The sequence below is a fragment of the Myiozetetes cayanensis genome, unplaced genomic scaffold, assembly GCF_022539395.1.
Source record: "Myiozetetes cayanensis isolate MyiCay16 unplaced genomic scaffold, myiCay2020 scf3, whole genome shotgun sequence".
NCBI classification, from domain to species: domain Eukaryota; kingdom Metazoa; phylum Chordata; class Aves; order Passeriformes; family Tyrannidae; genus Myiozetetes; species Myiozetetes cayanensis.
In genome coordinates this window covers 51,162,230-51,190,036 of record NW_026087521.1, presented here as the reverse complement: position 1 = coordinate 51,190,036, position 27,807 = coordinate 51,162,230, and the positions used below count along the sequence as shown (strand labels likewise).

At 39.0% G+C, this 27,807-nt stretch overlaps 1 protein-coding gene across 8 annotated transcripts; it reads right to left on the bottom strand.

Annotated features, from left to right (window-relative positions):
- Positions 1 to 89: 89 nt before the first annotated feature.
- DMC1 (DNA meiotic recombinase 1) lies at positions 90 to 26,760 on the bottom strand. Of its 8 annotated transcripts, none has more exons than XM_050323573.1 (17): positions 26,727 to 26,760; positions 25,181 to 25,216; positions 21,838 to 21,958; positions 12,118 to 12,218; positions 10,366 to 10,456; positions 9,687 to 9,731; positions 7,328 to 7,474; positions 6,960 to 7,042; positions 6,298 to 6,350; positions 5,370 to 5,411; positions 4,097 to 4,169; positions 3,396 to 3,487; positions 2,811 to 2,884; positions 2,600 to 2,714; positions 1,758 to 1,818; positions 1,095 to 1,211; positions 90 to 616 (listed from the first exon to the last, which is right to left on the bottom strand). In XM_050323573.1, exons 5-17 carry the CDS (start codon positions 10,420 to 10,422, stop codon positions 547 to 549), a joined length of 1,029 nt encoding a protein of 342 aa, XP_050179530.1. In that variant the 5' UTR covers positions 10,423 to 10,456; positions 12,118 to 12,218; positions 21,838 to 21,958; positions 25,181 to 25,216; positions 26,727 to 26,760; the 3' UTR covers positions 90 to 546. The 8 variants fall into 8 exon arrangements, with proteins under 8 accessions (XP_050179530.1, XP_050179528.1, XP_050179531.1 ...); XM_050323571.1 differs by having other exon boundaries at positions 10,366 to 10,453; XM_050323574.1 differs by having other exon boundaries at positions 10,366 to 10,453; positions 21,858 to 21,958.
- Positions 26,761 to 27,807: the final 1,047 nt, after the last annotated feature.

Genomic DNA, 27,807 nt, shown 5'->3' with positions numbered 1-27,807 from the left:
AGAAAAAAATGCTAAATAAAAATGTAAGCTTTATCCAATCAAGATAAAAATGCTTAAGAACATATTTTCAAAATTACTTTTTCTTCTACAGTACATGAGAATCCATCAAGTTCCTGGGCTGTTGCTCCTCCCACTGCCTTTTCCATCTATTTATGGTAATTTCATAACTGAGTTTATTCCAGTTCTTCTTCATTTCGCTCCATTAAATTCTACCACTTAGACATTCTCTTTGAAATAAACTAAGAAAGAGTATATTTAATCTCATGTGAAAGAACAGCTTTGATTTTCACAAAACATAGGAAAGGGACTCAGAGAACAATTCACAAGCTTATTTCTTGAATCTTTCTCTGCTGAAAGTTCAGTTGAAAAACAAAGACCTTAAATGAACCAAATTCAGTAAAACTGAACTGTACAGAGTTCATCCCAGTGTTCTCCCAAAATATCTCAAATAGTTCCCAAAAGCTAGAAATGCAGCCAGGCAGTTGGTGGCCATGCACAAATCTTCATCCCAACTTGCCCAGCAGTACATTTACACTGTTTTTTTACCTATTCTTTGGCATCCCCAATCCCTCCTGTGGTTATTGCAAATGTAGCTTCATTTTCAGGCATCTCAGGGCTGGAGGAAAAAAAACAAACAACCAAGAAACTTGTGGGTTTCTCCATGTTAAATGTAGTTGTGAAACAGTCCCCAAAACGTTGCAGGTGTAAGTGACCTGGAATACTTCAGTGCCTTTATACCTATGTGAAAACGTGATCAATATCATCAAGATAGAAAATGTGAAGTCATTGTGTCAGGAAAACTTAGTAATTTAACAGCTCTGGAGTTTTCCTGCCAAGGGAGCACCAGTCTTACCAAATTACTGGATGGTCTTCTTTAAGAGCCGAGCATCTTAGCAGGATTTAAGATGAAAGATCACGTAATTTAATGTGTGCAATATGCAAGACAACTTTAATTAGTTGTTTAATTTGTTAATTAGTTTGTCCTTTCAGGTTTTCTCCCAACTTACCATGCAGAAAGTTTCAGTACCTTGAACTTTGTCACCTTGTGGTTGCTCGTGATGCAGGACCCTTGCTGTGAGGGAAAGGTCATTTACCTGTCATATATCTTTGCAATACGCAGCTCCCCTCTCCCCTTCCTCAAACTGATCCTGGTAGTCGAAGCATGAGCAAGGATGTGGCCCCCAATGGGCTTTTTTGGGTCTGCCTGAAAACTGAATTAGCAAGAAAATGGTGGTGATTCACTGTGCAAATTCCAGAGGTTAATACTGTGATTAACTGTCAGGCAAGGCCTATTCAACTCAGTAATGAATGATAAATAGGTCAATACATTGAAAAAATACTTTAACACACTTGCCTCAAGATAGGATGTTCAAATGGTCAATGCTGGCATCATTTGCCTCTCATTAAATTCAAGAGGCTCAAGAAATGCACAATTTAAACATCATATATGAGCTTCTCCTAAGGAAAATGGGATGCTTTTCCAATACTTTTTGTAGCTCGTTCTCTTCATTCAAGTCACAGTGAAATCAGACCATCATACCAAGCAGCAGATAAACGTGAAAAACAGTCATTACAAAGACTGAGAGAAACTTAGAGGTGTCATCCATGAACGATTCCTCATACCACAAGAACCAATAAACAATCTGAACCTTCATTTCAGTGCCACTTGCCAGATATAATCTCAGTTCTCATCTCTGTTAAATATGTATTACAAAATAGAAGACATTTTTTAAAAAGAGAGAGAAAAATTATCTTACGTCATAGTTGCTCCTGGGTCAGCAGTCATCTGGTTGGTCACAAACACAGCCACGTTATATTCTGTAATGGAAAACAATGCAAAGAGGGTAGACTACATCCAATTAGAATTACAGAATATTCTCCCATCCATGGTAAAAGCAGGGCTGCTGCTAAAGCATTTCAAATTTCAAATGAATGAGCAGCAAATATTTTTTATGGCTGATGGCTGCAGTTAAGCAGGAGTCAGCCTGAATTTGCTCCTGCATGGCTTCAGCTGTAATACACCAAAAACGAGCACTTTTCAGAATTCCAGTGGAAAAGTCTTTCTCGGTTCCCATCTTCTCTCTTGGCACCCTGCCCTCAGCATCCTCTCCCTCCCTTTCTCTGTTTGCCTTTTTTTTTTACTGCACAGAAAAAAAGCATTTACTAATTCCTCATCAACATTTCTAAGACATTCCAAAGAGAAGAAATTCTATTCATCCTGTCATCATCCCTCAGAGCATTGCAAAGTCCTGGGAAAGCAGCAATGGGCACGGCTTTTTTATCTCTCTGTGCCTTCATCCTTTTTTCTATTCTTTGTATTTCTTTTGTATTTAGATTGTAGAAATCTGGGGAAGATAATTTGTCTTACTGGATATTTGTCCAGATCGACAACCTATTCTCTCATTTAGGACTTGACAATATTTCTAGAAAAACTCTAAGCGCTGAAAAGTTCTAAAGTTTTCTCAATCTGTCATCTTGAATTAATATATTTTCAGTTTGATCTTTTTGGTAACAGACAGAGGTGTAAAGTGAGGAAAGATTCCTGGGCCAGTACCTGACTGATAATACACCTGCACTACTAGGTGGTTGTGCTACCAACCTTCTGATATTTTTTGGAGCCTTGACAGCATCTGAGCTAGTTTCTGTTGTCGTTCGGCCAACTCTCCACGGCCACTGAAATCCACACGGAAAAGTGCCATTATGGAGTCAATGATCTGCATTGCAATTATGCTAGATAAGTAAATATAGTGAAAGAAAACAGGAAAACTTATTCTGAAACAGTAAGCATACAAAACCAAAAAGTCTTGTACCAATAGCTTGAAGATACCAGCTTCCTCATGGAACTTGGCTGCTACATAGTCAAGCAATTCCATCTGATGTTCACCTGGTGGGAGGTAGAGTTGCCAAACGAAATTAGGACCAGAAAGAGCTCTGAAGGAACAAAAGTGTGAATTTTAAAATTCCACTTTAAATGTTTGCACTGTTTATAGTTTCACTGCCAGCAGTTTTACTGTTATGCCCAGTAACAATACCCAACAGTGCCTGTGCTTCTGCAGGCTCCAGTTTCCACTTGCCCATCTCACAACACTTCCTTGTGAAAAGCTTCACGATGAAACTATGCAAGAAGACAACTTTTTTTCTCGTGTTAAGAACTGAAAAGCAATATAAACATTCCAACTTAATGTTGAATTAAATGACACACAGAAATTGTTTTAATCATATTATTCATGTTTATATTGCACTCTCAAAGTAAAAGTCCCATTTAAAACTTTCTTAAGTTTTAAAGCAGTGTCTTGTGACAGATTGTGTTGGAGCTGTCGATAAACTGAGAATATTAAAACGGGTACCTTAGAGAAAAAACTTAAATATCATGCCAGTTGCAATACTGTTCTTACTAGTATATGCACGTGCATACAGCACATTGTCAAGCACTGCCTCGTGGTCAACACTGAAGCGATCGGCAATGTCACGAAGACGGTCTGGTCGGCTGACATTAGTCAGAGTTAAGGATTTCTCTTTGTACAAACCATGCCCTGAAAATAATAAAACTCCATTCCAAAATAGAATTAGGGGTAGGGCAGGGGGGAAAGAAGAAGACTGACTTTTTCTCTTAATACTGTCCCACGTACCCTAAAGATAGTTTAAGGCTACAATGATAATTGTTTTGTGTTTAGGCTTTGAGGTCGGGAGTGGGGCTGGCATATGGATGTCTGTGCTCTAGGAATTTAGCTGTGAGCAAAACCTGTTTATACACAGTCTATCACAGATGTGAAGTGTTAAAAATAGTGTTTAGTACTTAGATAAATTTATCTTGAACAGAAAAGCTGCTATCACCTGTAGGAGGCCTATTAGATCTCAAAAAAACCCCAAAACGAAATCTGAATCCTAACTCTAATTTTTCCAGGTTGAATTACATGAAATGACAGAGGAAAAAGTCACTTCCTTGTGGGCCACTACACACTGTGCTCTTCAAGATTTCTGTGCCAGTCATAATGTTTTACATACACGAAGGTATCAGGAGACTCCTGCGTCCATACAATAAAATGAACTGTCTTTCAGTTCATCATACCTGTAGCTTTAACAGTCAAAAAGATACAAAGTGTTTTCAGTATCAATGAAGATAATCTTTCCACCTGTGTAGCCATTTGGTCCTGGGAGCTGAGCTGTCACTGCAGAGAATCATAGAAGATCACCATGAGAAAGTGGGAAAAATACTTTTTTGCTTCATCTATTATTACTATTTTTAAAAATAAAATACAACTGCTTATTCATATCACAAAGAACCATCAGTTTTAATCAGTGTGGAAATCAGAAGTATCTCAAGTCTTCCTGCCATCTTGAGTTTATACTCAAGCCCCTTTTCTCGAGTGGAGATCAGATGAGATTTAATAAACAGTGTCAAAACTGTGTTTTACTGAGTACCATAAGTAAATCTGTATATTTTAGGAATATTATTAATAAGTTCTTATACACAATGCATCATCTTAATCCTCTGCCCAAGTTAATTGTATTGTTTTAGTAGGATTTTTTTCCAGCTGTAACTCATCTGATCAAAAATTCTTTGGATATGAATTTTTCCTGATACATGAATAGTTACTGATTGTGGGTTTAGTCTCTTTGGAGTGAATAAGCTAAAATATTCAATCCAGTTGTAATCATTCATGCAAAAGGGTATGACTCTGCTGGCCATCAGACTGTACTAACCAGAAGAGGCCTTATTTTTCCAGAACATGCCATATTTCACTATACAATGTAGGGTTTATTTAGGGTTTATTGCCTACCCAGTGTCTGGTAATTCCAGCAGCATTAGTAGTTATATTAGTTATTGTTTACTCCTCTTTACACATCGAGAGGTATCTCTGGGAAATCAGAGTCCTGCTGTATTTGGCTCTGCCCGAATACCGTAACCGCCAAAGTATTTGTTTATCCAGTTACTGACAGCCAGTAGTATCCCCTTGGTGCCCTTTCAGAATGTCATATTCAGCAAAACCTCTGGAAACCAGGAAAGTAAAAGAGATACTGAGATAGAATCTTTGCCTTTGCCCTTTTCTGAGCAATGCCCCCCCATCTACGTGTGACTCATATTTGTGCTCTGCTTTTCCAGATGGTGTGTTATACTGGTTTACCTAAGGCAGTCTATTATCTTCTGGGCTCTTATGGCAAAATTTACATGGGTGTGGGCAGTATTAAAAGTAATCATTTATATGAGTTCTCTACTTAAACACAGCTAATGGAGGTAAGAGTCACCAAGGTCTGTTACACTGTATTTCTAGACATAAAAGATTCCGAGTTGTCTCTATGTGTTTAATTCTGATATAGGGGTAAAGAATGGATTCACTGAGAAAAAACATCTCAAGTATTACACTTACCACAAAGAGTGTGAGATAGCTGGGTTTTGCCTGTCCGAAACTCTGTTAAATAAAGAAAAGGAAAAAAAAAAAAGTCAGGGTCTTTTTTTCCAAGTTTGCCAGATTCAGGCATTACTGCAGTTAGAAATACTCTTACTTACAAAACTCACCTCTATCTCTATCTTTTTAAATCATTTAACCTCAATTTATAAATCATATTCTGCGCAGGAGAAATGCGTCACGTGAAAACCAAAATCTGAAATGCTCTAATTTGATCGCACTTGATTGCTAAGGTCATTTATTCCCTTGTGTGTAGAAGTCAAAACCACATGGCACCTGTGGAAAAGTGTTAACTGAGGATGGGTGGGGTAAGAAATGGTTGATTCTGTTGACCTGGGACACTTTCATTTTCAGTAAAATGATCAAGGAGAAGCTTACCATCTCACTACATCAAATTATGTTAGTCTCCAGCTTATCTTTTCTAAAGGGGAGAGTACTGTGTTTTATGAACTCTTGTTGTTGAAGTGTTAAGCACAAACTAATCAAGTGTACTATAATAGTAGCTTAATTGTAATTTCAGAATCTTACATGAAATACAATGTACACTAAATGTGCATACCTTTTGTGGCAGTTGTGTTACTGGAAAGGGACATTTTGCATCAGAACTTTGGCACCATAGTAATAGTGTTAACACTGATATATTTTACTGAATCAGTATGTACCAAGTCTAATGATTACTGAGCTCAAACTTAGTCTGAAAGCAAATGAGGAGGGAAAATGAGAAAACACTAAAAGAAGTGGATTCTTTCTTCTTGCACTTGTGCAGGTCCTCATCTTTGTGAGAACAATGTGATAAATTTGATTGAAGTAATCAATTTTTTATGAATTAAAATCTAAATTAAGTTTCAGTTCTTTGTTTGGTAATACTCATTTAATGTGGTTCTCTCACCTCCAAAGGCCTCAGTGATTGCCATGCTTTCAATCCCACCACCTAGAAGTTTACTGGAGGAAGGGAGAGGATTATGATATAGTTAAACCCACAAGATCAGAAGAGGAAAGTAAAAATGAGACATTTTTGCTACTTTAAGAAAAGTAATTTCTGCCCTAAAGCCCCTCACTTGGTGCATTAAGTGCAGGGCACTAAATGATCCCTGATTCATAAAGAAGTAACTCTGTCTTCACCTCTCTTTTTACGTGCAAGAATAAGATCTATAGAAATTATAACTGGAAAGAAAGAAGAATAAAAATAACATTTGAAAAGATAACATTCCATAAAAATATCTCAGGGGAGGTCTTGAACACCTGTAATTTTGACCTGAGACCTGCAGGTTGTTTTGACTAAGTAAAAAATGATACATTCATGATTTTTGGATGCAAACTCTGGATGTTTATTTACAGTGACTGTACAAAGTTCAGTTTCCCTCAGAAAAGGAGTTTGCTTTGTTGATTACTGATGCAGGAATCTTTGAGCCAGCACTAGCTCCAAATGCAAAGGCACCTACTTGTCCTAGCTGAGTATTTATTCCCTTATATTTCAGTGTCTCATTACGGACAATAAATATAATCATTGGAAATATTTGGGTGAAGGAGGGATTTTAGAGATAAGCTTACTCAAATTCCTGGCTGCCAGTAGAAATATGAAATACCATCTTCCGTTTTTCACTGTACTCAAAGGCAGTCAGGAAGCCTGGCTCCTAAGGAAGACCAGAGACAACATGAGAGGTTTACTTTAGCTTTATCCTGGAGTTAAAGTGCAATATCGTACATAAATATCTTCTCTCCACTCTAGCCTCATTCACATGGGTTAGGTATGAAAAACACTATCTGGCTGTTGTGGAGTATAAAGTATTATCCCTTTACAGTAACAGAGTAATTTTCAAAATTACCTTAATGATGTGGTGGAAAATCTGTTAAGAGAAATGTTGCAGAGCATTTTGGAGAGGCCAGCATAGGTTTAAACTCTCAGGAAAGTGACTTACAATAAGCTTGTTTGCAGCTTCTTTAATCTTGTCCACTTTGGCCTCTGAAAGCCCTTTTACATTGCACAGCGCACGTCTTGTGGTCATCTGGATTCCTTTGATTGTACAGATCCCAACTGACTTCAGCTTTTTAATATCTGCTACATTCTGTAAAGAAATTTCCCTTCTGTGAGTACTCAGGCAGTTAACAACTTTGAAACATATTTTGCTATACATTCATATGCATGCATGTTTTCACTAAGAAATAAATAAACAGATTTATACAGTAAACTCTTCATTGTGTAGTTTGTGACACCAACAAAAGAAAATTTTGAGTATGACTGGTGTGAGGGACCGTGGCGCAGAGAGCAGCTCCTGGTGGTTTTGAGAGAAAGGTGTCTGGGTCCGGTTGTATTTACTTGTCCCTCTTCGGTGTCAGTTTTTCTAGATCCAAGCTGGTAGTGAAAAAACAGTATGGATCATTACAAACAGCATGGAGCCCATCCTGAGAAACCACATAACACTCAAGTCTGTCCTTGGTCCCTTAGCACAGATAATCTGTAAACCGTATAATCTGAGAGTGGATAGTTGTGAGCCGATACACAAGGATCATCGGGATCTAACTGCTGTGCTGGTTTGGCATGTTCACAGTTATGTCCAGTTTAAAACACATGTATCTCTAGATCTGACTGATAGTTTGGGATGGAATAAGCTACTAGAGTTTTTTGTAAATTGGGAACAGCACGACTTCAGACAGCACCCCCCTGACACATTTTGCCTCCTCTCACCTCATTTTATGATGTTGACATTACTGGGAATTTAAAAGCACAAACAGTGTACTCACAAAAAAACATACCATGTGAAAGGTGTGGGATAATACATCAATTTACCATTTCCAGACAAGATTTTCCTTTGAAAAAAAACAATGAACTGGACGTATCATCTATTTATCTCGAGTGTGTGAGTGCATAGAGCATAAGAAGGGAAGGGGTTGTGTGAGAAATTAGTCATGTTCATTTGGAAGCTTATTTCTCATCCTGTGATATATGTATGATACTCAGCAAAGGCTGGGGGTCACAGCACCTTAATTCCTACCAAGCACCTTTGATCATCGAACCACAACCTCAGTTGTGCTATTCTGACTCTCTTTGTGGCCACACTGTCAGATCTAGTAAGTATTTTTCTCTCTGCTCCTCAGAGAAAAAATCTAAATCCACAAAAATTATTTCTTCAAGTAAATTAATTTAGCAGATATGGGTCATCACATGTTCACACAAAGCTTTTAACTGGCAGAGCTGAGAACAAAACCTTCCCCTGGGGTGTGGGAATAACCACCTGGAGGAAAGAAAAAAATGAAAAGGAGCAGAACAGCCCTATGAAACAAGAAAACAGCCTAAGTCATTATTCTTTATTTTCAAGATCTTTCATACATTCATATAATTCTGTGAATGCTGTGCCTTATTTAACACTGACAGGCTAGTACAGCTCCCTTCCAGCTCAGGTTAGCCTCTTTGATCAACTTGTTAAATTTTTAATGCAATAATTTGTGTATTTTTGCTGGGTTGCCCCATAGGTAGAGCTCACAATCATGTGATCCTTCTTCAGAACTCTAAAACTGCCAATAAAAAAAGTTGTCAACAATTACACTGCTGACATGCTCAGCCCAGTAGCTACAGTGCTGACTAATGATGACTCATTGTGTCTGTGTCCTTCCCATCTGTATCTGCCTGTAGTCATTTAGAGTTAAATCTTATGTTACTTCAGTCAACCCAACCTTTTATTCTGCTCCTATAACTGAATATAATAGGACTCCAATCCATGAGCCAGACTCCTAGATAAACATATAATAATAGTAATTCAAATAAATAGGTGATGTTTATGTGATAATGATGATGATAACAATGATAGGAATTCATATTTTATGAAGAAAACTAAGCACTTACTTCTCTAGCTACTAATATTTTCCTCACTCCTACTCTACCCCCTTCACCAGCAGGCTGAAAATAGTATAGCAACAATTGTCACAGTGTAATCTCACAGGCACCAAAAATGCAGGAGTAATTACAAAGATTGGCAGGAACAGGAAATAATCTACCACACAGTTTTCAAATAAATTAGCAAGCAGTTGGTTTTTCAAGAGTGCTAGGTGCTAAATACTTTGAGTGTCTTGCCACTTTATTTAGGAATCTGATGTGCATGAGATTTTCTAAAAATTTGTCTTATCACCAGAGGCAAAATTTGTCTCCACATGAATGAGTTAGAATGTATTGCAAGGAGGAATTTCAGCTATTTGCATCAACGTGCATACAGTTTTGGAAACAACCTTACAACATCTTTACATACACAAACTCTGTGTGGTCAAGTGATTGCTAATACTTACAATTCCATGCTTCTGTAGCAGGTCAATATCCTGAAAAAAGGATTCCTAAAAAAATAGCAGGAAAAAAAATAGATTTTGCTTTTTCTTGTTATTTTCTTGTTATTATGTGTATCTCATTATGTGTCTGTTTCAAATTTGTAAACATTTATTGATTTTCCCCAATAATACTTAAACTTCTTGGGCAACTGAAATAAGCAAAGCCATAGTGAACCAAAAAGGCCTTAACATTTCCTATCACCTTCTCCATGAAGTGTAACTTCACAGGCAATTAATCCTCCGCTGTGCTAATAAAACCTGTGTTATCATCATTGTCATCTGGAGCTTTTCTGCCACAGTTTCTTAGTCTTTTCATGCAATGACCATTCCTCGGAAGCACAAAATTAACTGATAGTTCCCTTTCATTTAATATAGAAGCACAAAATATAAAGAAATGATGATAACCCCATTAAAAATTGTGCATAGCTTTTGAAACGTTAACGAAGAGTACTTGAAGAGCCAGGTTGTACAGGGACAAAGAGAAGGAGATTTTTTTGGTAATAGATTGGAGCAAAATTTTAAACGCATTGAACTCCCTGATGGTCTTTGGGGATCTCCTGTCTCTCCACTGAGTTCTTAACACTATTAAATTACTTTCAAACAACATTTGCTGCTCATATTTTCCAACCAGCCTTAAATTCACCTCATCATCCTGGTATCCTGGTTCTTCTTGAACTACTTGATCCTCCATGGCCTTCATTGTGAAAGAGCAGGCAATAAAGTATTGATCACTGCTGGGAAATGCAAACAAAGACAGTACTGGGGAGGCAATAAATGAGTAAATGACTGTAAAAGTACTTTTAAGAAATCCTTGAACTGCAGAAACTTGTCAGTATGTCATCGTATATGGATTTAAACTTAGATTCTGCTTCCAGCTCTTCATTATGTGATATACCAGACCAAAAGGAAAAAATCTACTGCTTTACTTTAAGATGAACCGGTTTGGCTAGAAAGGGGCTTCATGGGTATTAGGAAAAGAGATCTCATTCCTTTGTGAGAATCTTGGGTCAGAGACAAGTTTTTGGAGGTGGGAACACTTAAAATGATTTATCATTATTGGAATTTATTCTGGTAAGAATGCTAAAGGCAGTCTGTATTTTTATAGCAAAAGTCAGCATAGTTACAGACAGAACGGTTAACAGAAAAGCTGTGCAACAGCTCAGCTTCCCCATCTTTATGTGAAAGAAAACCCACAAAACAGTGCTACTGAGAAGGCTACAACTTCTTAGTGATATATCTTGAGAGTAGACTATTAAAGCTGTATTTGTTTTGAAGTTCTTGCTGAGGTTCAGAATGACCAGTAAATGCTGAAGACATGCAAGTAATGCCTCTAAGGAGTATGCCTGCATAAAGAGAATAAAGGAAGGGTAATAAAAATATGAGGCTTTTACTATGCAAAATCATATACAGAGAGCTCATTTCAAGTTTTTTCATGGTTAACTTGCCATGTCTGTACTTCACCACTGTTTCCCTGCCCTCTCTATGTGACTTCTTATAAACAAGGCCTAGAACTGGAACAGGCACTTAGTGATAGCATGGTTAAACAGGAAGCAAAATATGACCTCCTTAAATTGTATGAGTGCAAAAAAAAAATGAATACAAAGTAGTTCCTTAGAAACACGATCTTATAACCTGTAATCATTTTTGTGGGTTTGTAAATGGCTAAGTTGCTTCTGTTTTAATTGTGAGTTTTCCTTTGCTGTTCTAGCTATGGCTGATCAAAAGTTTTGTAAACCATCTCACCCAGATGTGTGTATATATTTACTTGCTCATCCTTTCTAACAGAATCCACAAATTGTAAGATTTGGGAGTCTAAGAGAGGTCAGGATAGTTTAGGCTAAACATCTGCAAAGTGCCTTTTTTTTCAGCTTCTAAATGGATACTTAAGGTATGCCTAATTTGCTTGCAAGAATCTTCTGTATACAGAGGCTGGGAAAGGGAGAAACAAAATACCAACATTTTAGTATTATTTTCTGTTAATATTTAATGGAAATATTCTTACAAAATCAGTTGTTTCTGATAGTGTCAGGTTATATTTCATTTATATTTCAGAACCCTGACAATTATGGAATGACAAATCATGCCTTTGCATAATTACAGTAAAACATTAATTATAAAATAAGAGATTTTAAAGAAATCCTTAACTTCAAATACTGAAGGAAGAATAACAAGTAATGCAAAAGGTATTAAAACTATATTACAATCCCCTTCTTCATTAGAAACATCCTCCTGAAATGCATATAATCCTGCACTTCAATAACGTTCAGCAGGTCATGGAATCGTTCTCCTTCTCCCCATTCTGAGGCAATTGGCATTTCATGGCAGAAAAATGAGGCAGACCCAGACCTGTGCCTTCCTGCAGGCTACAAGGGAAACTTAAGAAATTATACCTCACCCTACTAAAAAATTTAGGTATGAACAAAATCCTCTTGCTCAGTGGAGGGTCCTCCTGCTGCTGGTGTGTTGGCACACTCGAAGGATTTCAGTCACCACAGCCTGCAACGAAGCACATAAAAGGATGAAAGTCTGAGACAAAAGAGCAAATCTATGAAGAAACACCAACAATCTTGTGCCACCTCAGGAGCCCAAGAGTGGTGATGAAGACCTGGATGCTGCACCCCTTCCAGGCTGCGGATGTGACAGGGGCCTGGTCCCAGCAGTTCCCACTGGGTTTTTGTACCGACAGAAAATGGCTGGAGCAGAGCTCGACCCCCTGGGCCAGGGGCAGGAGGGGATCTGACCTGCCCCAAGGGGCAACATGGTGTGATCTCACCTGTGTTGACTCAGAGGAATATGACTGATTAATCGCCTATCAACACACGGATTTATTTGGTTTTTCCTTGCCAGCTGCCTTTGCATGGGATGTACATTTCTGTTCCCAAGGGGGTGAGGCACCACAGAATTTCCCTCCCCCGCGGAGCACCGTAATTCCCTAAGAAAATTACAACAGTAATGAAACCCCAGCTCATGCCCGGGCAGCTCCGGGAGCGGGTGGGTACAGTACTCAGGGCAAGGCTCCAAACTCGCCACAGTCTCCCACCCTCCTCCTCCTGAGGGCACGGACCCACCGCCTTCCCGCCGGCGCCGAGAGGCGGAGCCATGAGGGCGGGCACGGGCTCCTGGCAGGAACGGCGGCCGTCCCTTCCCTCACCCCGTCCCGCGCTGAAATACATTTTAATCGCTGTCTTTAATCACTGCATCATCTATGCTTTATGAAATACTATACTCGCTGTATCTAAGGAATATGGCATTGCCCTTGTTTTACAGCTGGGAAAGGCAGCCTTAGGTAAAAACATGGAATGGCATTGCTTAGGAGGGTGTTCGATTCAACACGCTCTGCCTTTGTTTTTCGAGGGTGCCACTCACGCATCTTCCTAAACAAGGCACACGGCGTTTTTGGATTGGATGCCCAAAACCCGTCAGAGAGCTGGAAAAGAAGTGACTTGCCTGAAGTCACAGGACAAGAAAATGAGGCTGAGTCACACACATGACTTAATCTGCCATTTTAAAAGGATGGAAAAGGTGCTTTTTAGGATATGATCACTTTGAGACATCTGCAGTCTTCTTGGAGGCAGTATGTGGAAAGCAATTACCCGTTTTAGCTTGCCTCTGGTAGCACAGTCAGTACAGGACCGCATGTCAAGGAGACATCCGCGGATTCCTGTGAGCAGGAGGAGTTCCTGGCCGCCCCTTGTGTAGGTTTGAAATGGCAGAAGGGATGGGAGCAACATTCTCAGCCTGTTTCAAGGTGTTTGTGCACCCTTTGTCTGTGGGAGGTTAAGGGCACTTTTTCCAAGCTGTTTCTTAGCCAAGTCAGGAAACCAAGCAACAAACCCCATGGCCCTCGGCCATCATCAGCACACCACAGGAGTGCTCGAAGGGCCCCCATTTGAGACATTAAGCAATTTACATGAGTACCAAAAGTCTAATCCTGGGAGCCCTGAGGCTTTGTCTATACTGAGGAACCGGCTGGCATTGCTTTTGAAAACTGCATTATTCCACAAGAGCTATTCCAGAAGAGCACTTAGGCAGACAGCCCTTTAAAGGCGAATTCCTTCACAAAGTATGCTATTATTCCAGGACAGAATGCACATGCAGAGAGTGACCCTTCTGGTCTTACTGAGCACCTCTGCTGCAGCTAATGCCTCTGTAAACAACCTTCCCTTCATTATCCTTTTAGTTCGGAAAATAGTTCTCAGAAAGGTCAACGAATGCACAGAATCTGAAGATTATTTCCCACTCCAAAATGCTACTTTGGGCAATAAATTCCATTCTACAGCTTCAAAATGTTGTATGATCATTAACTGTTCATTTGGCTTCCAGCTAGTGTTGTGCAATAACCCTATATACCCCATCCCACACACTGGCCAAGTGAGTGGAGGTGTGCTGGAATCTGCTCCTTTCCTTTTACATGTTCTGCTGCTGACCAGTGCATCTCCAGCTGGGAGTGAAGTGCTGGCAATGAGACACACCACTGTAATCTGCATTTCCTCTCACACAAGATCTTGTAGTAGTTTGGACAAGATAAGACCCAAGTCAAACCATTACCATAAAAGTATTAAGTATCCAGAACAGGGAAATCATGAGGACTTTTTTGGTTTTGTTGTGTTTTGTTTGGGTTTGAGGTTTTGGTTTGTTGTGGGTTTTTTTTTTGATTACCTGGGTTTGATCCATATTTATGTTGCTCAAAAGGACTAAAGTCAAATATAGGAGCTAATGCCTTCTCTGAACTTTCAAGTTGGCAGTTTGCCTGTTCCTAACCAGGATAAAATAATACAATATCTGAAGTCTTCCCAGAATTGCAGAATGCTTCCGGGCAATGGTGCAGCAATTTCTTCATATTCTGCAGCTCTCCCTTCTCTAGCAGCCATTGTTTGGATTATTTTTTCCCCTGTAAAGTTGAAAATGCATGTTGGGGGCGGGAGGTGGAGAGGGCAAGCAGAAGAGAGAAAGAATACTGAATATTTCAAAGACAATCCAAATATTAACAAGGCAAAAAAATTTTCTAGTGTCTCTTACAAGAAAGGAATATACAGAGTAAATGGCAGCACCACTTTGGAAGTTATGTTAGCTCTTATATTCCCAAAACTACCCAAATCCAGCAATCATGATAGCCATGCAATGCTGTCTCACTTTATCTACTCCCCTAGTCATATCATAGTGAACAATCACTGCTTCCAAAACAAAATCTGCCAAAAACTTTCTGTGAGGAAGCGCAGACATAGATTCCATCTAGGTCAGTCTCAGGGAAACACCACATTGTTTAAATGTGCCCCATGGAATTTATACTATATCACACCGTACATCACAACTTGCTCCTCTTTCTTCACACCTGAAACCTCTTCTGAAAGCCCGTTATCTAATGGGTTATACTAGCAAAAGTATACTAGACTAGCATAGTCTAAAAGCATACCAGACTAGCAAAAGAGAAGAATAGCAGAATTGAATTCAGGTTATCAGAACACAGTAGGATGAATCCACACCATTTTTTGTACTTATGCAATTCTTGCTTATCTTTCTGCCACTTCATGTCCAAATCCCTCATTTATCTGCAGTCTCTCTGGCACAGTTCCTTGAATTCCATGTCCATCTTGGGAATATGACTGAAACTCTGCCTGCATATATGTTGGGGTAGACACTGAGATTTTACATGAAGGACACAACCCTGTCTATGTTGTCCTTCTCTTTGGTCAGATTTAAGATGAACTGCAAAAGCTGTACATGCATACAATGGGTCTCAGTGGGATTGGCAAAAATAAGAGATTAGCCAAGCTTCACTGTTCAGACTGGAGTAACAGGAGAGCTCTGTTGTTAAAATGGAATTACTGGAAGAAATAGAGATGGTAGTGGGAGACTGAGTTATGTCTCTATTGCAGTCTTGAGATCCTTAGAAAAGCCTTGAAAAAGTACTCAATACTACAGTGTTGGGAGTGATCCTGCATTAAAAAGACACAGATTTTGCTGCCTCTAATTTACTTTGAGTTAATCACTAAGGATATGTTATAGGATTAGAGATCTCCCTTCTGTTTATCAAGATGTCCTGTCCAGACCATGGTTCAGAATTGCAGCTATGGAGGAAATGATGAATTAGAGGGCTGTGCCCATCGATATTAAAGAGGTGCCAGGTCAAGTCAGGACCACAACAAATTATATGTGACCGGAGAAGAAAAGATGCCAAAGATAACATTAATATCAAAACACCAACCAGAGAATTCAGGAATGGGTATTTTTCTAAATGAAAAAGAATAACCTATATGTCAGCTGTACACACTAAGTCATAGCAGTCCAAGCACCATAAAATTCACTATTTTAACAGAAGATTATGACCTTAGCAATTCTTTCTTTAAAAAAAAAAAAAAAAAGCGAACTAAGAAAAACAAGGCCACTTCTAAGCTTTGCAAAACCTAAGCCAAGTTAGAGGATTTATGGAGACATGCATCAGTATATCACATACAGTCTATCAAAAAGACAAAGGACATAAAAAGCTGTCCCTTCTGAGAATGCACAAGGAGTTTTTTATTTAAGGTAAAAAAAGCAGACTAGTAATAGGAAAAAATAGAATTGAAAGGGACATCAAGAGATTATCTAGCTCAAAGCTGAATCAGATGTTTGTTTGCCTGGGGAGGCTGTGGGTTTTCTTTCATCTTTAGAGAAAGAATCAGACAATTTCGGTGCTTGGCTATCCTTGCCATTACCCTTGTTTTCTCCACTTCAATATGCCATGCAGTTTTATCTGTAAAAATATGCAGTATTCTTTGAGCTAAGCTCTAGTTTTAAAATTTCAGATAACTGACATTCTAACTCTTGCATTCATGTTTTTTTCTACCCCAAAAGAGAAAAAACCCCAGCATGTCCAGTTCTAAACACTTCTAAAGAAAAAAATGCCCTAACCTGATGGATGATGTGGTAGTGTGCACAGCTTGCTCTTACTTTCTCATGACTTTTGAGGCTAAAACCCTGTAATGATGCAACCCTGTAATACAGTAGTTTGCCATAACCTTTGTAGTGAATTTGCAAGGCCTCAGGACTGAGGCTTGTCAGGTTTGCTTTTGTTTGAACTTCTCTTGACCCTTTTTTATTTTTTACTTGGTTAGCTGTGACAGCAGTTTCCATAACTAACAAGGTCTATGGCTAATTTGTTTTACTTCTGTTTATCTGTGTGTGGTACAGCCATCATTTTATATAAATAGAAGTAACAGTTATTCTGTGTTGAAAGAGAGTTAGGACTAGCACAAGCATGCAGTGTAGAGAAATACAGGCGTTGTGCAATAGCAGGGGCCTTGAAAAGTGGGGACACAAGGTGGGCAGAGGAATACGGGGATGTAAATGTAACAGGTGAGGAACAGGCTTGGCCCTGCAGACAGGATGGCTATGAACAACTCACCAGTGATCAGTCAAAGAAATGCTGACATGGAGCTGGATTTAGGGGTAATAAAGAGAACAAAAAAATAACAGCTAACATATGTAATGAGCACCACATGCCATAAAATCAGACGTAGTGTGGTACTGCAGACCATTGAAGAAAGCTGTAAATGTGTGCTAGCAAGCATGCAAAAAATGACACCAAGAGTATCCTAGAGCAAGGAAGGAGAAACCACCAACATGAAGATCATAGTCTCGCAGCAAAGGACTCCAGGTGCTGACAACTCCCCATATCACCCACACACCAGAAAGAAACCACCAACCCTATGACTCACAGGAGCAGTGGACAGATGAGTGAAATACAAGGAAAAGAGGTAGAATCCAAGAAGTGTAATGTGTTACCGTTTTATAGAAGTACTCTAACTGCATTGTTATTCTTTCTGTAAGTTATATCTGGGTCAATAATCATCCAGATTTCAATTATCAAGATTTCATTTATACTAACAATAAATTTCTGACTTTATTATACATAAGGTGTGCTTCCTCTTTGCCCATGAGCAAGCTGTTGAGTGTAGCATCATGTCACTACCTAGTGGCTGACATACTCACTTCTAATTTTCACTATTAGCTGATAAATTAGAGGAAACTCAAGGATTTCCTGAGGTAACAAACAGATCATTAGCAAAATGGACAGACATGGATTAAGTGCATGTCCCAGCTAAAATTCAGTCCTTTAAAAATCCTATCACTGAGCATATTTCTGACCTATGCTTATACTTATTTTAAAAGTACATCTTTTTAAAGCAGCTTTTAAATGTTTAACATTTTTTTCTGCTTGAGAGGGTGGTGCCGTGACCTTCTACAGTTTATCAATCTCTGCACAAAAATCTCTACTGAAAAAAATGAAATGCAGTCAGTAAAATATATTAGTCTGAATCATGAAATGTATACTTTCAGAAGTGCAGGTCTTTTTTTAAACTGTGAGAGCTTTCTAAACAGCTGTTGCAAATTCCAAAATAACTGCTCTTGACTAACTCCACATACATAGATTTTTGTTTTGGAATAAGTGCACCTTGTTCTACTTCAGCTTAATATTAACTTCATGATAAACAGAAGTAACAGACTGATTATGAAATAAGACTGTCCACATATATAGCTAAGTGGGAGTAGTAATTGCAGTTACATATATCTTTTTTCATTTGAATTGACCTCAAAGATCACATAAAAGTAGGATGAAGAAAGAAACAGTAAAATTTATTTGATCTGAAACTCTTATCAGTCCTCAAGTTTGGTGACAAGCTTGCATTTGAATTAAAGCTCAGTCACAGGCCTGGTTAAAGTTCACGGGTGAATATCTTCATTTCACTAAGTAAACCAGAAGAATTAGCTAAATATTCCTCTGCTCGCAGATTAAATGGGAAGCCATCCCCCAAGGGAATGAAGTACATCACATGGCCAGTCTGGCACCAGGGCTAGGCCTGATCAGACTACAGAGCATGGCCAGGCTCCCACTCTGCCCTAACACCCTACATTCCAGCTCTCAGAGTCAGCCAGAGCTTTGCTTTAACCCAGCAGGGCATTATGCTTTGCATTTTCCTTATTTGTATTCCCTCAGGTGCTTATCTCAACAATAAAGAAGAAAAGATGAGATCAGGCTGCTGGGAGATGGGAAAGAGAGACAGTATTGGATCAGTTTTGCCATTTAGTGGACTGTCACCATCCCCTTAGAGGGATTTCTCTGGGACTGAATGCAAATACAGGGGTTAGAATTTGCCTGGTGGCAGCTGAACACAGTGCATGAGAGAACATGAGAGCAGCAACAGAGGTTATTGCTCTGGCAGGAAGCTGAGTCAGAAAACTTGACTTAACTGCAATAACTCATCAGAAAGGGAGTTAAAACAAGAAAATTGCTCTCAGATTCATCTGCCATGCTGCAGAATGCAGGACTATGTGTGTAATCTTGACACCAAAGAAATTCTGACTTCTAATACAAACAAGTCGGAAGTACTACAAATACTGTCTTAATTGTTATGGCCAAAAGCATCAAAGCTTCTCTAACTTATTCCCACACCAGAATTGAAAACCATTTGAAAAAGACATGAAGCAAAGAAGCTTTGTCCACCAAACATAGGACATCAGAGTTTTCAGTGTTACAGCTAAAAAAAGCATAAATCATTGAATGTTTTTTTTTCCCCCTTTAATGCATTCCAGCTCACAGAAACTGAGTGCTTCTGTCTCAAATAGGCTGAATAATGACTTTGAGTACACTGCTCTGTTTTGTACTCAGGACAGCTTTTTCACTGGCATGCTTCAGAAAGAAGAATGCATTTAAAGTGCAGCTGATAGAAAATTTTTAATTTCTAGGTCACAGCGGAATTCACTGGTCACATCAAAAATGGCATTTTACAGGAAAAAAACATTTTTAAATTCACATTTAGAAGAGGTTCAGCACTAGTATTTGAGACATTTCTTCGTTTAAAAAAAAAGCTCCAAACTTTGAAGAGCTTCTACTTGAAAAATGAATCATTTTCACAGTGTTTCCACATTCCTTATGAGTTTGGAAAAGCTAAGGTTTTCTAGTTCAGCCTCTCAGTTTGTATCAGCTTTTCTTTTAAGCCAATCGTATTTCAGAACTGGACATGCTCTTATTTGGCCAGTTTTCTAGTCTTGGCTTTGCCTGCTGCTTCTGCAAGTGAGTTTGTGTGTAAACTACAGGAAAAACCCAGTCTTGCTCCATTTGTATTCCACAAGTTTGTCAGGCTGGTGGCCAGAAGAGATCATAAGCAGAAAGTTTTTCAAATCCTAAAACTTGGATAGGTATTGAGTGCATCATCATATAGTTATTTTTACCTTATAATAATATTTAAAGGTCTCAGGAATTGTAATTGGCTTTAAAATACTGTGTTTCCTCGATTTTTCTACACATAGAATGTTAATTTTCAGTAATGGTTGAGCTAATAATTTTTTCAATCTCGAACCTTTAAACTTCAGAGATTCATTAGTCTGATTATTCTTGTTTAATCCCTTATTCTCCTTTCCTTTGATTACCATGGTTTCTTTATCAGCCTTACTGGAACTGAGTTTCTTTTTTAAACATTTCTTTGTCCATATCTGAAAAAAAAGGCTTTTAGTCTCTCCTCCTCATGTTTTTGCTGAATTGGTGATTATAAATGATGTATCCGTTCTTTGAAACTCTGTGCAGATGCACAACTCCCACTCAGTAACAACTCCCACTGGGGTTCAATATACCCCAGGACTTCCTACTGCAATCTTTCTTCCTGTTTTGTCTGCCCCTCACTGTTGTTTTTCCACTGGATTGTTGAGGCACCACTTCCTGTTTTAACAGTCAGGCAATCCAAGACAGAGGAATAGGTCAGAGTTTCTTTTCTTATTTTACCAAATTTCCAAATTACCAAATTTCACACACGACCTCTCTTCTTAGGGCAATGAGTACCAGACAAGAAGAAAACCACAGGACACTCAAATACTCCATTTCAAAATGGTATTCAGTACTGAACTGTAGTCATGAGATGTTCCCAACTGACCAGCCACTATTCCCCACCCTCAACTATTACAATGCTTATGCAGCAAAAGCAAATTGGAGGTAAGAATCTGAAGAGAGCAACAACAAACTTGCATCCCAGTCATTTGCAAGAAATGACTGAGTGGCCTTGAAGAACTCTCTCTAAAGTTAAAGCACCTGCAAATCGGCTCAGGAGTCTGAACTGTCTGGGTGGAGGATTCTTTTGGATGTTGCTTCAGGGGGAATTCAAGTATATTTGATAGGGGAAAAAAAAGGCAGGGAAGGAAATTCCAGATAGAGACACAATAAATATGTAGTATATAGTTTGTCACCAACAATATATTGAAACTCCCAAGAACAACTGGTGAAGGAAGCCTGTTGAGAAGCAAATAAACTACAGTCTTCAGAACTGTCATAATTAAGAGACTAAAAATATATCCAAAGCACTAAGGTTCGGAAGCTGTATTTGCCCATAATTCAGTGCAACAGAAGTTGTTTCATCTCTCTTAGAGGACCTGCTTCCAGCAAAAGGAGTAAAGTCCTCTCACCCATTCTTCTCAGTAAGACAAAAGGTTTTAAGGGGGCACAGGCGAGGGATCTTAGTGGCTTAGGGACAGAATCCATGCAGAAAAACTGACAAAAACTAAGATGTGCAAAGCAATCCTACTTCCACATTGCCTTTATATGAGCAACTGCCCTTAAGAATTTTTTGTTTGTTTGTTTGGTTGGTTGGTTTGGGGTTTTTTGTATTGTAGGGCATATGTGGGTGCCAACAAGATCAGCTATGTCCGCTGGAGAGAGATAAATTAACTCCATCTATGACATCATCTCCTTCTCCAAACACTGTATCACCTCTCTAGAATGAGGTGCTATTTTTAGTCTTCTACTTTCAAGCATATGTTGAGACTGCTTCCAAATGCTTTTCTTCTTACCCTTTTCAAGCTTTGCATCTTGGGTGTGGAGCTCTGAAATATTAAATATCAGCAGTCCATATTCCCTTTGCCTAGTACACGTCAGTGAATCCAAGGAGTACCTAAGGAAGTTATTTGCACTAACTGGACACACAAAAGAACATGTGCACACAAGCAGCTGTGATGGTTCCAGCTGTCTAGGATTGACAAACACATACACATCTATGTACACACACTCAAATGGTGAGCACATATTATAGCATAGCAAAGGTCTTCACAACAAGCCTGCAAATTTTTGGTAAAAGAAATAGTATTTTACCTTTTTTCACCACTCTGTACCTGGAAAAGTCACTGGTTTGTATTTAACCTGTTTGGACTTGGAAGACTTTGCTTGTTTGATGAGGTTGGTACTTGCTAGAAGCTTCTCCATGTCTCAGTTTCTTAAAGAAAAATGAAAAGCAGAAAAAAAGTCAGTAATTTACCATGTTAGTAGGATTAATACCTTAATTGTCATGTATTCCCTTTAAAAAGTCTAGCCCATCTCCAAGTGAAATATAGCTGTTTCTAGGGGAAAATATAGCAGCCGCTAGTGCTAGCAGAACCACACTGCAGTCACGGGAAAAGGAGTAAAAACATCCTCTCCTGCTGAAATGGCTGGAGAAATTTCAGGGTCATAGAAGGCAATTGTAGGCTTCCAAAATAGCAGTGACACCAGGGTAATGCCCTTATCTAGTGAAAAGGAACTGATAGAACTACTTCATAAAACTCAGCCAAGTCAGCTGTCTCCAACAGAAACAATTTTGGAACATTTCTTCCCTCAAGATTTATTGACTCCATAAACTGCTCTAAAAAAATTAACAAAGCACAACACACTTGTGTGTTTCAGTCTGTGGATCTGGGTAAAAAATGGTTCTAACATCACATGGTTACTGAATTTTTCTAAGCCAATTTTATAAGCAAACTAATCTCTCCCAAATATCCCCTCCCATAATTCCTCAGTGAAATATGTTTTCCTCTTGCCACTCCACAGTGACAAAGCAGCACTGGTAAGGGGGGGTGTGTGTTTTCTAACCCCCCCATGTCAAGACCATGACTGTGGCAGGAGGAATGTGACTGGCAGCATGGCAGTATCACTGTCATTATACTTAAATATAAGCAAAGACAGGGATTCCGAAGAATAAAAAGCTACCTGGATCCTAACAGCATTGCTCTAATAATGTCTATTAAAACAAAAAATAAACCAAGTTCAATTTAGCTTGGTCAAGAGAAGCGGAAGATGTTGCTTCCACTTGTTGACAGATGTGACAGCACAAACTTTCATTACAAAATTGTGTAGAAATTAGCAAGTTGCAAACTGAGTAAATTGTGTTATGCGGAGAGAAGTCATCTGCAGAGTGAGTAAATACAGAAGAAAATATTTACTATACATAATTTCAGACTTTAAGGAGAATAATCTCCTGACAGCTTGTTTTCAAAGGTTCTAGATTTTAACAGAACAGACAGCCTTCTGAGTGATCACCTGTTTTTTCTCCCCACCCCACCTTCCCTACTCATTTACATGTACAATACCAGAAAACCACAAAGTGCTCAACAATATTGGCATTGTTCTTAACTTCAGTTTAAGAGCAATATAATTCAGTTTATTTCCAAAGCATTTGTAGAGAAATAAATTACTGACTCTATCAGCACTGGCTTTGAATATCTCACTGGCTTCTGTATCCAGTTCAGTGTTTCCAGCCTCTGATTCAATGCAGCCTCTGTGTACATTATCCACTACCATTCTTTCCACCATTCATATTTTTTCCATGCCACTTTGACCAACTATCCTTCTCTTGGCTTTTTATTTTCTTCTCCCTTACTTTCTTTGCTCTCTATGCTTACAACCTTTCCTTTCTTTGTGTGACAAGCAAGCATTATTTCCTTTCTCCTAAACCACTAACAAAAACCATGTCTAAAGATCCAGTGAATTTCTATTAGACATTTCAAAGTATTTTGCTATTCTCTATCCAAGTATAGTGGTAATCCTGTTGCATTATAGTCCATCATCTAGGTCATTCAGGTCCCAAGAAATCAAACCAGAAATTAAATTAGATGCTCATAATTAAAAACCAAAGCTTAAGTGCCAGGCACCTGCAGTTCTGATTGCCTGCAAGATAAATGCTTATTGTGGAGCATTTTGGATAGTGTCACTACTTATCTAGGTGACTAAATATCAGATTCGGATATTTGTTTTGGATGCTGCAATCCTCATTTTTTACTGACTATCCCTATGTTTTTTAATGATTATCCCCATTTGCAGCCCATTACACACTGGCTCACCTGTCTCAATTTCCATTACAAGCTTTCCTGTGTTCCACACAAGGCTTGACATCCTGACACAATCCCTGACAACAAGTTATCACTACCAGTTGTTTGATCTTGGAACTGAAGTAGCACATTACTTCAGCAGTAAATGAATGAATGAATTGTGAGAACAGACTGTCTGCTGACCCATGAAAACAATTTCGCTTTCTTTCAGGCTGACAAGATTTAAATCTTTGGAGACTCAGATTTTCATCTGCTTTTATTTCCAAAATGAATCAAATTACACAGATGTGTGAGCTGGGAGCCACTTTCTAAATATGACATGCCTTCCCTCCCATTAAAAAGATGAGATTCTTTGCAATATTTAAGCACTTGGTGCATAGTCAAAGTTAAGTATTAATTTCCCTATACCATATTCTTATCTTACTTCTTTTCTAAAGGAAATATCTGCTCTATCTTGGGTCTTGGCTGGAGAGTACAATATAGACAGCAAGTGTTGTCTGGGGAAATGATGACCTTCAATGAGCAAAAATCCCTGAACAGTAAGTGAAGTTTAAAAGGTGCTTGTGGGGCATGTGTTTGAAATTAAGATGATTAAACACCTGAGGACTTCAAGAAATTCTTTCTGAATGGTTAAGGAACTACTCCTGTTTCACATCATCTGACAAATTACTGATTAAAAAAACCTTCCAAACTCATAAACTTGTCAATAATAGGAACAAGATGAAGTAGATTTAGTGCAGGTAGCTCAGTGTACAGCTGCAGGGGGAGCTGCAGGTTGAGCTCTGGGTGGTGAGAGCCCCTGGCAAGAGGACATGAACTGGCCACTGTGCCGACCCCTTGCACAACAAAGTGCCTGGGGACCTGTGGCCCATTCAGGTGACCAGACACTCAGAGACACGGCAGGAGCCAATGACTCCAGACTTTTCTGTGAAGACTGTGAGGGCATAAAAACCCAGGGCTTCCTTTGTTCAGGGTCCCTCCTCGGAGGCACCACGCTCAAGCTGTCATTCTGTTATTGCATGAAGATTAAATTATTTTAAGGATCCAGATGTCTGAGCCAAAGCTATGGGAAACTCCGGCTTTAGCCAGTAAGGAAACCTGGTCTGACTGTGTGAGTGTGGGAGGTGTAGGGAGTCAGGCGAGGCACCCCTTGACTCCTTGGAGCCGCCAGCTGCAAAAGGGCTTTGGTCTGAGTGTGACTGACAGAGTAGGTTCTGAATGGTCAGACTGGAAAGTTTCCTTAAGAATAATGACTCCTTCTAATGAAAGCCTTAGCTTCTGTGACACATCCACATTGCTGGCTGCACATATTTGTGAATATATTTTTATCCTGCATTCTTGTACAGAGTGCTTACCAGTCTTCTCTGGACTGCTTGTCATCTTGAAGGAATCTGGGGAAGGGAGGCAGAGTGAAAAACACAGTTCCTAAGTTTAGAATCCAAGACTTAGTTTATGTTTTATTTTAAGTTTATGCAGAGAGAGCACCCTCCATTAAGGCTCACTTTGCTTGGGCATTGAATGCAAATTCAAAATTTATATTTTCACGGTTTGTTTTCCCTTGTGAATTAATGAAGATCCTGATTTACTGCTGCTGAACACATTGACACGGTACAGCTACTTACATGACAACTGCTGAGCTATCAAGACCACCTTATACCTGATCCTAGTATGTCTCATATTTGCATCCCTTGCTATGCCAGGGAACAACCCAGAATTAAGACAGAAAAAGAAAACCAACCAGATCTCCCATTTACTGCTGTAAATACTACTATACTTGGCCTTCCCAGGCCTCATAGGAATGGGTTCTAAATTGCTGTCCCTTGGGTGGTGCAGACTATTGGTGACCAGTCATCTGCATTCCTCAAAAGCTGAAAAAAAAGCATTCTTTGCATACAACATCATGGCTTCATTTACACTTTCTCTGCCTCTTAGAGCAGAGGATATGTATTTTACACATTGGTACATATAAGAAAAGGCCCGAATAAACAAATGTAAACATGTAAAATGTGTATGTGTGAATTCAGGAAAGGAGGGCAGGAACTGGGTTTGAAAGAGAAGGGGTAACTCAGTTTGCAGGCTACCGCTTGCAGGAGCTGCATTTCCTACAAGGAGCAAAACTATTCTCCCCTATCATCCATTCTGAAATTGCATTACAAAGCTGTGTCTTGGACTCATCAGCACTGAAACATGATCCTGGGAAACCAGCACAGAAGCAGATATACAAGGCTTGACTCAGCAATGAAGAGAAAAAAGTAGGGTTTAAGGAAAAAAAAAGGCAACTCTAAATACTTTTCAGTTAAGAGATCAAGGACACATTGTTCATTTGAATAACAAAAACTACATTTCAGCCAAAGCAATGACTGCAGCTTTGAAGAGCCAATAATTAAGGAAAGAAGTATATGATTTGGTAAAAAAGAAACGATGAAAACATTTCTTCTTCCCCTTTTCTTTAAAGGTCATGCTTGCAAAATAGAACAATCAGATAGACTGTTAGTGCAGATATTTAGGAGACAATAAAAGCCAGCTGTGAAAAGTGGAAGAAAATTAAAAACCCAGGAATAAGTAACTAAAAGAGAGAAGGCAGAGGCAAAGAAGGAGAAGGCATATTTGTTGGGTGACAGAGGGCAGATGAGAGTGACTAGAAGTCAAACCTGTGCTTTACTCCATTTTATTATTTTACTTAGGACACTAAGAGCTTTACTATCCAGAAGACAAAGGCATGAACTTTCCTGGCTGTCACTGAGGGATTCAATGCAGGGATATTATCTGTGACGCTTCATTACTCCCAAAAGTTACAGTACAACTAATAGTTGGATATTAGGATTCCTGCAATAATTAATAGATGCCTGCACAGCACTCCAAAAATCTATGTTTATAGGATAAGTATTAATTTCAGCTTACTTCTGTGGGGATGGGTTTCTCCACTTCTTTTTGCTGTCCTTGTGTTTTCTTCACCTACCCGTAAGCACTGGAATGAGAGCCTCCTGGTGGTGGAATCGGCGGCAGTCAAGCAGAAGGAAAGCACAGTTCTTCACAAAGCAGTGAAATGGCTGTTGTTTTATCTCTTGAGTTGGCTGTAATGAAAAGAAGAAACACAGAGAGAAAAAGATGTGTCTGCTGTTTCAATAAAATATAGGTGATGTATATGTAGGATATACATCATAGACTTAGTATGTAGGATACTAAAAGAAGGTATTCATTGCAGAGCACTGAGGCAACAGGAATTACCTCACTACTGAAAAATTTCTTTGGGCAGGGAATTAATTTCAATATGCCAAAAAAATTTAATTTTATAGGTTTCAAAATCAGTCTAATTTAGCCCACCGGGCAATGTAGCAAGTTTCAAGCAGCAATAATTACAACAACTATTCTTTTTCACATCAGAGTAAGCCTAGAGTAAGCCTACTAAACTCACCATTCTGGGGGGGGTCCCTAAAATTATTGATATAACAGAGAACAATAACAATCCCACAGTGTATGCAAAAAAAGGCAAGAGAAACACTATGGAGTTAAAAGCAGCTCTGAGACCACCTAAGCTGTAGATTCTCTATCACTTGTGGACCAAAAAAGCCAAAGAAGATGCTCCAAATTAGGCTACGAAGAACAGCTTGGGTCTATTCCAAAATTTCCACACTGCCATGTGCTGCAGCCCTATCTTCATCCTGTCAATCTCCCAGCCTTCCACCAGCGTTCCCAAAGATGTCTTCATGAGAGCATACACAGCTTCCTTGCACAATGACTGTGATATGCAGTTTCTTCGCCATTTAATGAGCTTTTGCAGGAACTAAGTGATCTCTAGTTATTGTCCCAGCAGAGAGTGTGTGTGCTAGGCATTCACTTCCCCACAAAGCAACAGGCACAAAAGGATGCACAGTGCCATGCCACAATGCTTTTAACATCGTTCAAAATAATACGTCAAACTACCCGCTGACAGGAGAACAATGGCGATACATCGAGAGGCAGTGCTTGAAACAGCAATGGT

What these genes read in the sequence shown, in the direction of transcription:
- DMC1 (XM_050323573.1), bottom strand. Translation starts at nt 10,422, where the DNA reads ATGAAGGCCATGGAGGATCAAGTAGTTCAAGAAGAACCAGGATACCAG. An exon ending in AAGCTGCAAACAAGCTTATT is followed by an intron (nt 7,043 to 7,327) that starts GTAAGTCACTTT and finishes GGTCTTCCTTAG; the next exon opens with GAGCCAGGCTTCCTGACTGC. An exon ending in ACTGGCAGCCAGGAATTTGA is followed by an intron (nt 6,351 to 6,959) that starts GTAAGCTTATCT and finishes CCCTTCCTCCAG; the next exon opens with TAAACTTCTAGGTGGTGGGA.